This window comes from Neodiprion fabricii, chromosome 4 (genome assembly GCF_021155785.1).
Source record: "Neodiprion fabricii isolate iyNeoFabr1 chromosome 4, iyNeoFabr1.1, whole genome shotgun sequence".
Classification (NCBI taxonomy): Eukaryota; Metazoa; Arthropoda; class Insecta; order Hymenoptera; family Diprionidae; genus Neodiprion; species Neodiprion fabricii.
In genome coordinates, this window is record NC_060242.1 from 27,782,230 (window position 1) to 27,798,821 (window position 16,592).

The 16,592-nt window shown below is 33.4% G+C and overlaps 4 protein-coding genes across 5 annotated transcripts in view; 3 read left to right on the plus strand and 1 right to left on the minus strand.

Moving 5' to 3' along the window:
• The first annotated feature begins 1,542 nt into the window (after positions 1 to 1,542).
• On the plus strand, positions 1,543 to 3,789 carry LOC124180572 (ATP synthase subunit s, mitochondrial). Its single transcript, XM_046566264.1, has 5 exons — positions 1,543 to 1,886; positions 2,155 to 2,243; positions 2,510 to 2,718; positions 2,906 to 3,068; positions 3,310 to 3,789. Exons 1-5 carry the CDS (start codon positions 1,872 to 1,874, stop codon positions 3,416 to 3,418), a joined length of 585 nt encoding a protein of 194 aa, XP_046422220.1. The 5' UTR covers positions 1,543 to 1,871; the 3' UTR covers positions 3,419 to 3,789.
• Positions 3,790 to 4,458: 669 nt separating this feature from the next.
• On the plus strand, positions 4,459 to 9,330 carry LOC124180567 (kanadaptin). 2 transcript variants are annotated; one of them, XM_046566251.1, is made up of 7 exons: positions 4,459 to 4,720; positions 5,085 to 6,174; positions 6,440 to 6,741; positions 7,054 to 7,196; positions 7,462 to 7,622; positions 8,008 to 8,361; positions 8,547 to 9,330. In XM_046566251.1, exons 2-7 carry the CDS (start codon positions 5,206 to 5,208, stop codon positions 9,033 to 9,035), a joined length of 2,418 nt encoding a protein of 805 aa, XP_046422207.1. In that variant the 5' UTR covers positions 4,459 to 4,720; positions 5,085 to 5,205; the 3' UTR covers positions 9,036 to 9,330. The 2 variants fall into 2 exon arrangements, with proteins under 2 accessions (XP_046422207.1, XP_046422208.1); XM_046566252.1 differs by having other exon boundaries at positions 5,188 to 6,174.
• Positions 9,331 to 10,253: 923 nt separating this feature from the next.
• LOC124179708 (selenoprotein S-like) lies at positions 10,254 to 12,441 on the plus strand. Its single transcript, XM_046564383.1, has 5 exons — positions 10,254 to 10,497; positions 10,907 to 11,050; positions 11,221 to 11,327; positions 11,522 to 11,651; positions 11,864 to 12,441. The coding sequence occupies exons 1-5, from the start codon at positions 10,467 to 10,469 to the stop codon at positions 11,944 to 11,946; spliced, it is 495 nt and encodes a 164-aa protein (XP_046420339.1). The 5' UTR covers positions 10,254 to 10,466; the 3' UTR covers positions 11,947 to 12,441.
• Positions 12,442 to 13,483: 1,042 nt separating this feature from the next.
• LOC124179707 (roundabout homolog 2-like) overlaps positions 13,484 to 16,592 on the minus strand; it is a 213,806-nt gene continuing 210,697 nt past the window's right edge. The window contains exon 11 of the mRNA XM_046564382.1: positions 13,484 to 16,553. Within this exon, the coding sequence (XP_046420338.1) occupies positions 16,375 to 16,553 (179 nt within the window). The 3' untranslated portion in view covers positions 13,484 to 16,374. The remainder of the gene's footprint in view (positions 16,554 to 16,592) is intronic.

Below are 16,592 nucleotides of genomic sequence, written 5' to 3' on the forward strand. Positions count from 1 at the left end.
TATATTTATTCTTCATTTGATAATTCTGGGTTTATAATACATATAAATTAATTTTTGTTGTATTTACGAAAAAAAAAGCATAATTTTAAACAGTCCGAAGAATAAATATATGCATATATTCATTGTTCAGTTGATAATTCTGGGTTTATAATACATATAAATTAATTTTTGTTGTATTTACGAAAAAAAAAAAAGCATAATTTTAAACAGTCCGAAGTTTGAGGCTCGATATTTTTGAAACGGCTGGATTTACGCAAAATGTCAATCAGATCTTTTTTGTAGAGCATCAAATTTCCTATAAGACCTGATTTTGTCATACTTATGAAGTAGCTCGTTATCCCATCACAAAATTTTCCCATGTTATTTAAATGGGAAATAGAAAATTACAAATCGCCACCTCTAAATATTAATATTAAGAGCTTATATTTTCACAGGGTCATTTTCTAGAGATACTCTGACGATTTTTCAATGTTCTTTGAAAAAAAAAAAATAGTCGGTTTTTTTGGGACACTCTAATATATATATATATATATATATATATATATATATATATATATATATGTGTTAAAAAAAAAAATTGAATTTTTCGTTCCCAATAAAAACGGCAAATGAGAAATACGCAGGTCACAGTGACTGTTTCAGTAAAATTATGTCCTTACAAAAAAGTTATTTTATGATGATCAAGACTACATAGTGTAACATAATGTGCTCACAATCTTTTCTCACTATTGCTATCATTTCGTTACTAATAACAATTTCCCCACTTTAAGCAGCACATCTAACGGCACTTGTATGTTTCGATGCGTTTGTCAATGTGCCTGGATTATTATTATTATTTGCATACCATATTTCAACAAATCAAAAATTAGGTGTTATTTTATCCTCAAAAATCATATTCCAATCATGTAAATTACGAACTCCTGTCCTGGTTCTAATAAAAATAAAAGCGAGATCGAACCGAGCTGCCTTGTATTCCCTGCCTCTTTGTTTTTATTGTAGACCTGAATAACGCAAAATGATCTCACTAGCGTCACTGCCTGATAAGGAATTATTTGTAAAACTTCTCTAGAATATTGTAAACGACACCGTCAGCGCTTATTTGCTTCAGTCAACGCCGTTGGAAAAATGGTAAATACATTTCCATCATTGATGAAGTATCTTGATACTTGTTAGATGAACAAAAAAGGATGCGCTTGATTCTAATTACGAACAGTTAGAATCATGGTGATTTGAATCTAATTTATCATAATCTTGGCAAAGATATTTGAGGAATAGAAAATTGAAGAAGAAATAGATTTTTTGCAACACCTGCATGGAAAGTCCATTTTTATGCACCATTTGCAAGCACCGAAAGTAGTCTTTTATACACTTGTGCGGAAAAAACTTTCGCACATTCCATTACAGGTGTAGAAAAAAATAGAGTTCGATACACGCGCGAAAGTTGGCAATGCCTATCTTGCGTGATGCGCCACACTCGCCCTTCAACTCGTCTACGGTTCGTCTTCGACTCACCTCCAACTCGTCTCCGGGCTCGTGCTGCGCCTTCACGCTTGTGCGGGCATTGCCACCTTCGCGCACTAGTATCGAAAAACACTATTGTTAGATTTATAAATCTCACAATTACTTGAATTTGAAATCCTCAAACAGATTTCCCGCCCATTCGGATCGATTATCGACAACGTTACGCTTCTCGAATACGCCGGGCATTGCAGTCAATTGTCAATCTTGCGTTCGTCTCAGTCTCTGAATTTCGTTCTATCGCATACAAAAAGCTACATTCACCGGAAAATATAATTGCGATAAATAAAAATCGACATACGTAAATATTTTGCAAATAAGATATTTAGAGTTGTCAACAACGTACGAGCACAATGGCAACACACGCGGTATGAAGCGCTTTGGTTTTTGATAAAATAAAAGACTGTCAATGTACCGGGATTTTTATCATGCTAACTGCGACAAACGATTTTTTGCGCATAATTTTACGTCCATATATATATATAATGAGTTTTCTTTTATTCCATATGTTGCATGTATTATTGTTCAAACTATATTTTAGCTTGACAAGACTACTTAATTACTGTTGGGCTTAATTTGGCACGACACATTTTATTGTTTTTTTTCTGTACTGGGTGCCATATGTGTATGTTTCAGATCATGAAGAGCTTTCGTTCATCGCTGATTCCAGCACAGTCGAAATCTCATAGATCGTTTTTTTATTGGATTACAATCATGTTCAACAGGTAGAGACATCAACAACTATTACTCAAGTCTTTAATCATTTATAAATGAATATGTTCTGAGGTAATGCGTGGAAGTATTATACAGCATATATTTGATAGATTTCAAAGAAGACATGTTAGCAATGTAAGCGTCCATCACTAACTTTTTTTATGTATCAATCGATACATTCAATTGAATTTTCTTTTATAGCCAAATTATCGTGGTGCTGAATGTTTACCTTGAGAGAATGGCATATAGTTGAGTCTCAAGAACTGGTTATTTAAAGGGTGGATGAAAATCGAGTTAAGGAAGTTGGTCCAGACCGAGCCTGTGCGGAATGGCTATTAAGAAATGGAGCTGCAGTCAAATGGAGAGAGGATGGAAGTATTCTTTCAGACTACAATGCTCTTTCTTCGTTGGAAGAACCTCAGAAACATATCGAAGCAGTTGATGCTACCAATTCTGCTATTAGCTATCATGGATTTCCACATTTCAGTAAGTTAATCAATATTTGACGATTGCTTCAATAGCAGGTTTCCAAGGCTATGACTTGGGAATTATTTTTCTTTCTGTTTCACTATGGTGAACATATTCCACTTATGCAGGAAGTAAGAGCACTTATGTTTAATTGTAATGAAATTTATCATTTTATTCGACACTATGTGATCTTATTGAAATTTAGACGGATGCAATTACATAAATGAAGTCAAGCTAGTCAACTGTGTTTACGTCGAGGATCCAGCAATTCCCCTACTTTCTATACTCAAAAATACCTTGAAGCATCTTGAGATAAGTAACTGCCTTAATATTTCCGAGAAGGCTCTATTCGATCTGAATAAACTCACGTATGTATTCACTTTACTTCAAATTATGCCAAAATTGATCTCTTGTAATCCTATTTTTTGTAGAAAACATCCCATGATTTTTTTTATTGTACCTTCATAATTGTGAATCCTATTTTCTTCACCCCAAGTATTTATCAATGCTCGTCAGTTACAAGAAAAGAAAGTATCAACCCTTATATCACATGAGTTGGATCTAATATGATCTGGAATACTGAGAATTCATTTATTTTGTCGTTTTCAGAAAGTTGAAGAAACTGGAGCTTGGAAATTTGCCGCAAGTGAAGAATAAAAGTGAAGTTATAGAAAAGCTTACCAAGTCTTTGCCAGATTGTAACATTGTCTTTACATGAGATTTGTCTGTGTAACAAAATTTACTTTACAAATGTTTATATGTAACTGTAGAATACCTAGATATAAATAAATCATCGTAATAACTATTATCCCCCAAAACAACTCAGGTGCTAAAACCTTGCGCTAAGTATGTAGATACAAACATTGGAGTGAAAACACGGACAAAAATTTACTTTGCGATTCGAGAACCACCAAAATATTAAATCACAAAGATTTATTTCGAAAAATGATGAAATAAATTCTGACAAAGATACCTTTACGTACAGAAAATATTGAAATCACTCCTTACTGTTAAGTACGCAACTTTTTAAAAATAAAAAATTACGAAAAATAATGGATTAGGGATGAAATAAAAAATTTTGGAGCTTTTGTTGTACTTTGCATTTTTTTAGAAGAATATCTAAATCGTTGGCATTGCTTTCGAAAAATAATGAGGTTTCTAACTGCAAAATGTTTACGTACATAGCTGGATTATCTGACAATGAGCTACACACGTTAATAATCATCGAATGAAGGGTATCAAAGAAGTTTCAAAAATCTAAAGTCTTAATAAATAAGAAAGGTCGTAGAAGTTTGGTGAACTCAAATATGAAGTTTGATTATTAGATTGTGTTTATTTATCAAGCAAAGTAGATTTGCAGTCTCAGTCGCGGATACGAATTTACAAAAGTAAAGTTAAGAAAAAATTTGAAACACCTACTCATTGTTGGAAATGGTGAACGGAACTGGAATATGAAATTTCAATTGTTGATATCATTTTTCAAGTCAGGTATAAGATATTCAGTCACACTGGCGAATATGAATAACTAGAGTAAAGTGAAGAACTAGAAAACTAAAAAATAAGAGTATAAAATATCTTTGAATCACGTCTTAAGAAAGTATATGTGAAAAAGCGAAAGAAGATGAAGTAAAATCCATCCGCCGACTAACAGAATTAAAAATAGAACTGACTAGAGTAAATCAGGAAGGCTCATTATCGTTAGAAATGGTAGATCAGATTGAAGTATGAAGTTTTAGTGATCTACTCGAAGGGTGAACAGCTCTTGATGTCCGATGTACACAGTGTGTGGAGCTTTGAAATCTTTGTAGTCTCGTGAAGTCCCGTAAAATAGGCATCAGAAAATTTGACTTCGCGCGGGACCGACAATCGCCGGAAAAGCCCGAAGGATTGGATTTTAAGCTGTGAGCCCTGTGAGTCAAGTGAAGTTGTGGCACGCAAATAAACGTAATACCCAAGTAAAACAACGCTTACTTATTGTTTAACTAAAAATGCCCGATGGATTTGAGCGTTAATAGTGACGGTAAATTAAAATATTAGTTTGTGTTAGATTTATTTCATTTCTGTAGCAACAATTTTTATAATATCATTTTTATACCGGACAATATAATCACAATTCATACATAACCTAAACCTTTATATATCTAACTACTTTAGTTAAATATCACGCTTATATTCAATGAATGAATTCTCGGTTCGTCACAAAAAAACAAGATTCAAGTGCTGATTGAAGCAACAAACTTTCAAAACTACTCATCGTACTGAATGAACTTATATTTTGATTGTTGATTTGAGGTTATGATTTTATGTGTTTATATATTTTCATCAAACTTCGTTTATGTTGAAAGTGAATTTCAAATATCCTGTGATAACTTTTACGGTTTTAGTACTTGTGGAATTGGATTCTGAAACCGAAACAAGATAACTTTGCACGTAAAGCCAAGTCGGCAGCAACTACATATTCAACTAAATACAATAATCTATTATCAGGTGATTTGTTTTACTGACATGGATCTAATCGAATGTGAACCGCTGAAAAATACCACGGAAGTACCAATAAATAATGTCAAGATGATCGCCATCGAAGAATGTTTACCACCAACACAGAATTTAAAAGAATCTGAGACTGAGATTGCTCTGGGCATTTCCAATGAAGCAAAAATCACTGCAGTAGAAGGGTCCGTAAAAAATCACACAACAGATCCATTGCTCGACAATTTTAGGAAAATTAATAGCATGGATATTGAAGGGGTGCAAAATATCATCAATGTTGATCAGAAAATTCCAGCCGATAGTTCGGTGGATAAAAAAAAATTGATTTTTAAAACTCCAAGTTTATTAATTGGCCCAAGGAAAGGAAAACCAGGAAAACTGTGCGACTTGGCTTCTATTTCATCTGTAATACCTGGAGTTGACAAGAGATTACCAGAAGTATCAGAGTCTATGTCTAATAATGAAGAGGAATCTGGCAATAGCATTAAAACAATTGATTTAGCTCATGATGAGTCAAAATTGAAGAAACCATTATCATCTGCTGAAATAGCAACAGAAAAACAGCCAGTTTTACCTTACAAAGAACCAATATGGGGAGGGTTGCCCGAAAAAAAATACAAATTAGAAGTATTAAAATCTGGGGTGATTTTAGAGACTATAGACTTGACGCTGAAAAGTTTCTATGTTTTGGGAAGATTACCGATCTGTGATATCCCCTTGGCTCACCCTACCATCTCTAGATTTCACGCAATCATTCAGTACAGATTAAAAGGAGATGAAAAAAATCCAATAGGCTTGTATTTGTATGATTTGGGAAGTACACATGGCAGTTTCTGGAATGGTCATCGAATGAAGCTGAACATGTATGTCAGGATACGTAGTGGTCATATGATAAGATTCGGATGTAGCCAGAGGAAATTTATTGTCCACGGACCCACGGAAGATGAGGAAGATGAAACCGAATTAACAGTTACAGAATTAAAGGTACAGTAAATTTTTTTATCCTTAACGGATCACTACTATCAGAAGTAAAAAATTGGAGTAATGCTATTCGAGCACAGGAATAATGAATTTGATACAGACACAGCAAATAATTAATGAAACACTTTTGTGCTGGTACCTCAGTTAAGATTACAACTAGGTAGGGTTGTAGTTTGTTAGTTTATTGGTTTATCGATTCTTGAAAGATGGTAATATACTTCGATAGTTCAACTGGATGGGTTGCATGCAATTTTGTTTTGTGTAACAGGAAAATAGAAGATTAGAATTAGAGGAGCGACAAAGAAAAGAGAAGGAAGAACAACTGAGAATAGAAGAAGAGGAAAGGTTGAGAAAAGTGAAAGAAGAAAATGAAGGAATAGATTGGGGGATGGGAGAGGATGCCGATGAAGAGACTGATCTATCTGAAAATCCTTATGCAGCTACAAATAACGAAGAATTGTTCTTGGATGATCCAAAAAAAACTCTTAGAGGATGGTTTGAAAGAGAGGGATTCGAACTTCAATACCAAACAGAGGAGAAAGGCATTGGGCAATTTCTTTGCTGGGTTGAGTAAGTTCAGAACCCCCTTGACTTCCTGAATTCAGAAGCAACTGTGCCGGACAATTTTGTTACGTGTCAATTGAGCTCATTATATAATTTGAAAAACAAAAATAACAGGAGTAGATATTGAAATTTATTCTTTAATCATGTCGCATAGCTTTGGAAAAATGTAAAAGAAAAAACAACTGTTGTTCAGAAAATAATTTTTATTTTCTAATCCTATTTTTTATAAAGTAGTTTATCAGGCTTTATACCGATTTTTTTCAATCGAATATCGCTATGTGTAAAAAAGTATTTCTATCATTCTCGAATTTATTCCAGCCTTCCAATTGATAGTATAACTGGCAAGTCTGTACGAGCAGAAGCTCTGGTTAAGGGAAAAAAAAAGGAGTCCGTTATTCAATGTGCCCTGGAAGCTTGCCGAATCTTGGACCGGCATGGGGTACTTAGACAAGCACACCATGGTAAGAAAAACATTACAATATATACATTCCAAAGGTTCAATTTCACAACTCCAAAGCTACAGTCAATTTGCCTAAACTACGTATTTGATTGACACTCTTGACATTCCTGGTAGTGAGAAAAACCGTCCATGCATCGTCCCAAAATTAGAAAAATAAACCAGAAAGAAAGCTGTTGCAGCTCAGAGATGTAGCTCAATTTGAGAAACTGATTCTATAAAAAATGTATCATATTAATATTACTAATTTTGACGTCCTTCATTTTTAGAGGCAAGAAAGAGAAAGGCTAAAAACTGGGAAGAAGAGGACTTCTACGATTCAGATGAAGATAATTTTCTAGATAGAACAGGAGCAATTGAAAAGAAACGCCTGCAGCGTATGCGAAGTGCAGGAAAACTGGAAGATACAGTCGAAACCTACAATTCTCTGGTAAAAAATGTTTTATACGGTATTTAGTATTTTTGATATTTATCGACTTCAACTTTTTTGCATGAATATCATAATTAAGCAGTTGACTGGCAAACAGAATTTCACTCGTCAATACGTCATACATCCCAAAGGGCGTAATAATCTTGGCATTATGAGTTTTATGTAATCAAATTATAAATAAATACAGTAACGCTGTACATCGTGAATACTGCTGAAGTTGTTGTTACCTATTAAGTCATAAAGCCTAATATCAGAACAAACAAAAAATTCCTTACTTTATTTGTGATGTTAAGCTGTTTCTGAACTTGAATTGTTATCTAGTGATATTGGGTATACTAAATACACTCTTACGAAATACTGTTACTGACTTTTCTGCCTTTTGCAGCTCGAAAAACACAAAGCAGTGGTGAAACAGATCACGAATATTGAAAATGATCTACGAAATGCACAATGGCAGAAAGCTTTGGAACCTGAAAGTTCAGATGAAGATGCACTCGACGCATTCATGTCAAATTTAAAAACCGTTGCACTCAATAAGAGTGAAATTGTAAAAATGAAAATTGAATTGCAAACACTTAGAAAGGAGGAGAACCGATTAATAAATTTAGTAAACATTGCTAAGCCTGCTAATTTACCACCACTAAAACCCCAAACATCCTTGGAATCTACTGATCCAGAGAACGTACAAAGTGCAAAATCACTACCCATGATCGGCAGTAGGAAAAAATTTAAAGTCCTGGTAAGTTTGAGTCCTCGCCTGGTCCTTTACATTCCTGATTTACTTCGAATTTTACTCATACATGAATTTTAAATCCTAAATCTGATGATTCGTAACTTTGTTTTGAAAATTATAATAATGAATGAACTGTTGATTATTTAATATCAAAAAAATTAAGTAATTGAAAAAACTTTTATTGCTTTCAGAAAAGCGGCATAAAATCTGTTGGAAGCTCACTAAGTATTACCCACAAAGCAAATGAGGCAGATGAAGATGATGATAAATCAGAGAACGAAAAAGAAGTTATTAATGCAAGATTAATAGAGGCTTATAAGTTGAATCTGACAGAAAGTTGTTCGCTTGGTGATGGCGAATCTACTGAAACTGGGAGTAGTATTTTAGAAAGTGATAATAGAAAGGAATCTGATGAAAATAATGAAGAACAAAACCGTATAGACTGCTCTTCTGAAGCCAAGTTATTAGCAAAAGAAGATAAATCGAGAGAGGAAGTTGATGTGCAAAAGCGAAAGCGGAGAAATCAGAAAAGAATACAACAAAGGTTGGAGAAGGCGGAGAAGGACAAGCAAAAAGGTTACGAACAAGATACATACAAGGAGGATTACTCAATGTGGGTACCTCCAGAAAATCAAACTGGCGATGGAAAAACTAATCTTAATGATAAGTTTGGATATTAATCATTTGAACTCTTGTATAAAATTCAATCAGCGATTAAAACTACGTAGATAATAGCTGCGTATCATTAAATTTAACTTATTTGACAGTTAGGTAGCACTTTCCATCTTACATGGAACTTGTTAATTTATGAATTTATAAACGTGTCACTACATGAGAATAATACACAATAGCTGTAAATTAGGGATAAGAGTAGCGAGTAATGCATTTACTGCGATCATCTATCACATAATCATTTTGTACATATCAACGATTTTTTTTCGTTGAATAAAGGGATTCGTTATGAAACATTTTTATGTGACTTTAATCATTGCTGCTACTATTGTCTATTTTATTGTATAATATGCTGCAACTGCATGTAAGTAAAATCAGATGAAGACTATAAATTAAAAATACCTGAGGGAAGAATCAACAGAAGATATCCGTAGCAGCTGTAGTAAGTGGTCCCGATAAGGCAGGTTCGCATTATCACAAACGTTACACTAATAAACAACCGGGATGATACAAAATAATCCATAAAACACCGAAGCCGATTGTGAAATGTTATGTAAATCTTTGAAATATCTCAGTATTTACAGGAACGAGTTTCAATTGCATTAGGTAAATGCCATTTGATTGTAAGTCGGCAAATAGTAATGTGAATATTATAACTTTTAAAGAAGCACATATTAAATTGTAAGTCGGCAAATAGTAATGTGAATATTATAACTTTTAAAGAAGCACATATTAAATAAACAATGAACAATAATTCAAGTTCAAGTACTCGTTTTATTTTTTAGACCGGACTATTGGGATATACCGAACAATATCACTCGATGCACTCACTTCACAAGTTTATTTAATTGAAGGTTTAACATATAGGTGTGATAGAAAACTAATTCAAATTTTCCCGCAATAGAATTGCAAGCATTTCAACCAGCATAATAGAGCGAGAACTCAGCGAATCAGAGCCTTCGCGACGATCGCTCTCCGGTGTCGCTGCTACACTGAACTCTATTGCTAGATTTCCACGGGCAGCATTTTGCTACCGCGGCGCCACCAAGCGGCATGCTGCAACAACTGCCCGTGCTGTTCCGTGTGGTCAGTTTTCGCACTGATATATATATACAGTGTATATATATATCAGTGGTTTTTCGCTACCGCAGCATTTTGCTGCTCGTGAAAATCTAGCCTATGGTCACTGCGCCTTGCTGATTGCTACGGCTGCGTTCAAAACTCTCCCATTCTTCGATAAAAATTACAGTAAAAGCCATAGCAACACAGCGACCATTTACGATGGAAATGCAGTATGAGATTAGCAAGCATGGCGATGTGCCAAGTTGTTGAATGTCATCATAAACGAAACTGACGCTGGTATAACGTGACTTACGTGACGGCTGTCAAAGACTCTTCAATAGCGACTGGATCCGCGAGAATACGCGAAACCTTCCAAAATGTACAACGCATATTCGTTTGTGGAAAGTGGTGCGTATTGAATAGCAGTACAGTTCTTATTACCATTTTCACAGTTAGGGCTTGAGGCTAGGTTAGGTTTGCTGACGTATTTTTACTTGTGTTTCTATAACAGTTTCATCCATAGAATCTGTAAATAAGTGCATAAACTCAAGTAAACAAAGTACGGTAATTTTTCTCGAGAGCTTTTCTTCATTGGACGTTTGTTTGTTGTTAATCTTGACTTCATTCCTGTCTTCATAACTATATGTGTACTCATTTTTATGATACTATGAAATCGTAAGTCATGACGAAATATCGTACTGGAGGCTTGTACCGAAGATAGGCAAACATAGCTTACAGTAATTTGAATTGAAACTACCTTGTTCTATGACTTTCATTGGCCATTAATTTCTATAATTTGATCTTTTCTCTTCATTAGCGTGGGAGGCGATCATTCCATTTGGGTGGTATGCAGTTGCATCTATAGTTGTTTTACTCTACCTTCATCCATATATCAAGAAAACGTATAATAGTTGGAGGCATAAAAGAGACGAATTCGAATATTCAGCAAAATACCATAAAGGTAAGTAAAAATTTAAGTCATGCAATGATTTTTAGCTAAATTATTAGTAACTGGTCTATAGCCGTTCCGTTGCATCTTTCATTTCTTAGCCTTTGAGTTTATTTTCTGTAATTTCGAACCCATATGTTGTAATTGTGAATTAATGAATACCAGTTTTCTCTTCTCCCTAGACTCTGATATGTTACAACAGAGACAAGCTGCAATAGAAGCTGCACGATTGAGAATGCAGGCTCAATATATGCAAGATGCTGAAAAAGCAAGACAGCGAGAACAAGAGGTAGTTTGTTAAAACTTCTATGGATAAATGTAGACCATGTAAAAGTGTTGTTTCATTGCTATCTTCTCAGTTTATCTTGTTTGGTATTGAAAGTGAATTGTAGAAGTAAAAACTCTTAATTCCTTGTCTAGTAGCTACATTTTCATATCCAGCGTTACGCAATTAGTTATAATTAAATTATTGGACGTTTACAGCGTATTGAAAAGAAGCGACAAGCATTGAAGGAGCTTACAGAAGGAACAGATGTCGGTAAAAAATTGGGATATGCAGATGGCAATGATTCTGCATCAGGCTCAAAGTCCAGTTCAAAGTCACTCAAATCAGGTAAATATGTAGATTCTAACTCGAAACGGTTATCCTAGATGTTAATATACATGAGTATTGAGCTTGTAATTTCTCTTCCAAACAGAAGTATACAATTAATTCAGAGTTAATATGTATGATGATCCATGATTACGAAGCATAGATATTTTTGCAACTCAACAATAATATTTTCGTGCAATTATAGGTATCTAAATATTTGTTATTTTTCATAGAATACAATCCTCTGATGGGTGAAACCAGTCGCGGTTATCGCGCACCAAAAAGAAGTTGCTGTGGAAAAGGTGGCTGCGGTTAATTTTCACACTTTTAGACATCAATCATTTATACAAACTCAATTAATAACCTAAGACTTGGATGATCTATCACGCAATCGATTCTAATTATATCAATCTAAAAGTAATATTACCTAATTGATTTGTCAGTGTATGGTGGTTATTTAACAAATCCTTAAATTCAAAACCGTATTATCAAGCATAATAAATTACAGGTAACTTGCTCTTTCTTGTTCTTTTTTTTTTTGATACGAGATGAGTTTAAGTGGTTGGGCGACTCTTTTGATAATTTATGTAAAATGTTTTGTTATTTCTTCGATTGATCTTCAGATTTTTATGAATTAGTATTAAACGAAATCACAGAAATACTCCATATTTACTTGATTTGTATTCTCGTATTTCACTACAGTTTCAGAATCTAACATATTAACTCGAGATAGAATACACTCTATTTTTTAATTTCATCAAATTACTGTACAAATGAAACATAAGTGCAATAAAGAGGTGTAAAAAATCTTCACACATGGTTATTTTTCTTCATTGCCTGTATATAATCTGTTATTTTCAACGTAGGTAATTTTTTTATGGTTTCGTTGCATTTTTGGCTGTCGAAATTTTGGAGAACTGTGCTGTTTTTCCAATAATAGTCAAAGTTTTAACGAAACTGATTGCTTGTGTTACATTGGTTTCATACATGGTAATTTTGTAGATGTACAATTATTAATAGACTCATATAATTAAATTTATATTACATACCTGTGGTAATTTACGCCCGGTACAAAAATATGTAGAAGTCGATGTCGGTTTCTTGAGCTTCGATTTAACGCGATGAACGTTTACTACGATTTTTTTCTAACATTACTTTTATTAATCATTATCGGTATAATATGCAGTGATATATATACGTAGTACTTGACAATAGCGATTGTTATAAATTATCTACAATTTTTGTATGTGTATTTGGGTGTGTAGTGTATGTATGTATGCTTGTTGTGTGTGTATTTTCATGGTTAGATGTTTTTTAGCCGTCGTAACTATAAAAGTTTGTTACCGTCAATCATTAACGAATAATTGATCACCGTTTTAATAATAAATAAATTATTATCTATATGAAACATCCACATTATTATCCTTTCGTTATATATACAGGGTGTAAGATAATAAAATAAAGGTAAGATTAAAAAAAGAAAATGAATTGTTTCAATTAAAAATAAAACACTTATCAGCCTTTGATTACACTTACGAGCTAATCCCGCAAAGTAATTAAAATAGCCCTTAAACAATTAATCATAAATTTCAGCAATCCGTACTAAATTTTCTCTCAACTTCTTATAATGATATGGATTATTTTTATGTGCCCCTAGCTTGCGAGTTGCCAGGCATAATTTATAATCATAGTTTTATAATAGTTCCATGAATTTTGAACATTCTACAGCTGTATGGAGCGCATTTGTATCAAAAATTATATTTTTATTAAATTTAATTTAAAAATAACGGTGGGTGTAGTGAAATAAAGATAATTTAATATATACTAATGTTTGTCTCATGAAACAATTTGCGCAAAATTCACAGGACTTATATTTGATGGCAAAATTTGGCTGAATAAATCTACAAATACAGATTATATTACTTAAGTTTTTTAACGTTAGGATGGTGGGCCCTGTAAGACCCACCAGTTGTGTGCGAGCTATGTTTTATCGCAAGGCTTGTTTTGACAGAACTTTTACTCTATCGAGTTTAACCGTATTTATTTAACAAAACAATAAAACCATCGCTTCAACTTTTCAAAGACAGCAAATTATAAAAATAATACGTTATTCTCTCTTATCTGCATTGAGGCGATGGTTTCTTATTTTGTGCCACAGCCACAATGTCGTTGAAGTAATTTCAAAGATTACCTCAAAAAATTTGTGGCCATGCAACCCCTTATACAAATTTACAAAGGCCGTGGATAGTTATTTAAATTTGATAACATCATGGTAGGGGCTATTCTCTTAAAGTATATTTCCTAGCTATTTCTCTTCATTGAAACACTATAATTTCGCAATCTCTGTACGGTGTTGACGTTCTCTAGCGTGAAACCTAAACTAAACGCTTCAAGAGCATTTCTAAATGTATTTTTTTTTTCTCTGATTGGATGGATTTTTACGAACGTGCACTCATTACATTTACGATTTACAAGTTACTGTACCGATACTAGATACTTACTACGTCTATTCTTCACTTCTATTCTGAAATAGATGACAGTTTTTAAAATACTTGACGTGACAGCGGAAATGAACCTTTTCTTTCTAATTTTTATTTAAATTCAAATTTATAATGGTTTTTACGAGTCATTAATTGTGTGCACTGACTCTCGGAAAGTTTGACGATCCCCGTCAACAGTTGACCTTCTATCGTTAATAAGTAAAAAATTCCAATCAATTAAAATTGCAGTATTACTGTAGGAGCACAATAAAAAATTCGGCAGTGATTATAATCTCTATCAAAGTAAAAAAATTTTAAACCTTGAATTTCTTTGATCTCTTAAGCTTTTCGTTCAATAAAGAGACCATAGTGTCTATCGGGCAGTTGATTACTTTTAACTAGTACAGTAATTAATTAGTTATGTTGAGTTTGAGCGATTACATGGCTTCAAAGTTATCTATCGCTTACCTAGTGTTCTTTTCATTAATCACTAATTATTCTTTCTTCATATGAAACCACACTGGATGTAACAGCAGAATACATCTTATACATTAGTTAAACTATATGTTTATATTCACAAAAAATTTACCAACAAAAAACACATGGTTTTTTCGTTTAATGTCTATGTGTTTTTTAATGATATATATGTGTATTATGGTCCATTTACCACAAGGTGCAGCCACATATGTATTGGTATTTAGAAAACTGTTAAAATATGAATGTATCATGTGGTAAAATGTACCACTTAACATCGTACTCACATTCTCACTTATCTGTCAGGACACGCTTATACACATTACTGATTACATAATACACCTCATATCCCTTAACAACTACGGCGCATATATTAATAATAATAATAATAATAATCATTAATGTGTTAATTATATACTAATGACTAAACTTGTTAATCAACTTTGTACAATGTATACAAAAACCATCTGATATGATTATACACTTACATCGTCATTGTTACCGTAATATTTTATAATATATTATATTATAAGTATATTCGTTTTGGAAGAGATACACGTTGATTACTTCATTTTAGTAAAATTATTTTTTAATTTCCTTACGAGTTAGGAACGTTATATCGAAAATAATATGCATTATTTTTCGTGGCAGTTGAGAATGTACACGTTTTTGAAAATAAATGCCACCTTCTCGTTACACGTATCAAAGTTTTATCCATTATTACAGTAGCTGTTCAGTTACATGAAATAATAAGGAGGCTATAGTACAATAGCTTGTATAAAAACTGCTTTGGAATTATAAATCACCTTGAAACTTGTCAAGGTACCTAAATTCCAGCAATCATAATCGTGTTGGGTGTAAAATTAAAAATATTGAATGGGAAAAAACGTCATATTTATAAAATAAAAGCTTTCAACAATACGCACGTCCTCTGTTGGAACGATATTTTCAAGTTTTATTCATGTATTGCTTAGATATTGGCATTACTCCTTTTTCTCTCGTACTTGTACCACATTCTCAACAATGGTACTTAAGTAAGTTATGCGGAAATCTATGTTTACCACGGAACATAAATTGTGGATTTCTTTCAGATCTTGATCAGTCTATGAAAATTTCTTACAACGAAGAGATTTACATGTTCTCGTGTTTCAATTATTTCGAATAATTTTTAAAGCACTCGAAGAGTTGGGCTTCATTATTGTGTGTATGTCTTCTTACTACTACGAGCGTATCTTAAATTAAACCTAAAAAGTAAATCGCCCGCTAAAGGTAATATTAGTACTTAACATTCTACTCGGAAAATAATTATAGGTTAACGTAACAAATGTAATTGCTTTGAAATGTTTGAGATATTTTCCAATGGACAATCCCATTGTGAAATACTAAAATTAAGTCGAGGCTATTTATTATTGTTCATTTTATTCTTCATAAATCAACGCTCGTTTGCCTAAGCCTTCGCAATTCTATTAGCAAGAAGAATATTAGAAGGCTTGGTTCCTCAAACGTAGAAAGGTAGAATGGAGAAAATATTTTTTAACAGTCACTTTTAAATCATGGAATCATTCGGATACAGAGACTGTTTCTACGCGAGGTATTCAACTATTGGCAATCGGCGAAATTCGTCTAATGGATTTCGCTAATTGCTCACGAGTTACTACAGTAACTGCTGAATGGTAAAAGTCCTTATCTAATTTCAAGTTGCGTTATTACGCCCAATGGTTCCGCCGATAATTGTTGTGACCTCGCAACAACCACACATTTTTAGCTCAAACTCCGGTAGTTGATTTCGTTTAGCTTTCGCGGTGATCGCTCAGTCGGTTGGACTCTGATGAAGCAATGGGATTATTCGCCCCCAAGAAAACGCTGTTCAGTTTGTTGTATCTCTGGCTACCCGAGCTGCTCATCGTGTTGGAGGCCGACGAGTTGTGCTGGGGGTAACCACTCGCTCTTGGAAAGCCAGGAACTTTGTCTGGAAAAATTAATAAAACAGTGGATTAAATTTTCAGTG

Bases quoted from the DNA above. Each gene is read 5' to 3' on its own strand.
- LOC124180572 (XM_046566264.1), top strand. The intron at 2,719-2,905 runs GTAAGTTAATCA...ATTGAAATTTAG, and splicing joins TCATGGATTTCCACATTTCA to ACGGATGCAATTACATAAAT. The intron at 3,069-3,309 runs GTATGTATTCAC...TGTCGTTTTCAG, and splicing joins TTCGATCTGAATAAACTCAC to AAAGTTGAAGAAACTGGAGC.
- LOC124180567 (XM_046566251.1), top strand. From the start codon at position 5,206: ATGGATCTAATCGAATGTGAACCGCTGAAAAATACCACGGAAGTACCA. The intron at 6,175-6,439 runs GTACAGTAAATT...TTTGTGTAACAG, and splicing joins TAACAGTTACAGAATTAAAG to GAAAATAGAAGATTAGAATT. The intron at 7,623-8,007 runs GTAAAAAATGTT...TGCCTTTTGCAG, and splicing joins TCGAAACCTACAATTCTCTG to CTCGAAAAACACAAAGCAGT.
- LOC124179708 (XM_046564383.1), top strand. From the start codon at position 10,467: ATGTACAACGCATATTCGTTTGTGGAAAGTG. The intron at 11,328-11,521 runs GTAGTTTGTTAA...GGACGTTTACAG, and splicing joins CAAGACAGCGAGAACAAGAG to CGTATTGAAAAGAAGCGACA. The intron at 11,652-11,863 runs GTAAATATGTAG...TATTTTTCATAG, and splicing joins TTCAAAGTCACTCAAATCAG to AATACAATCCTCTGATGGGT.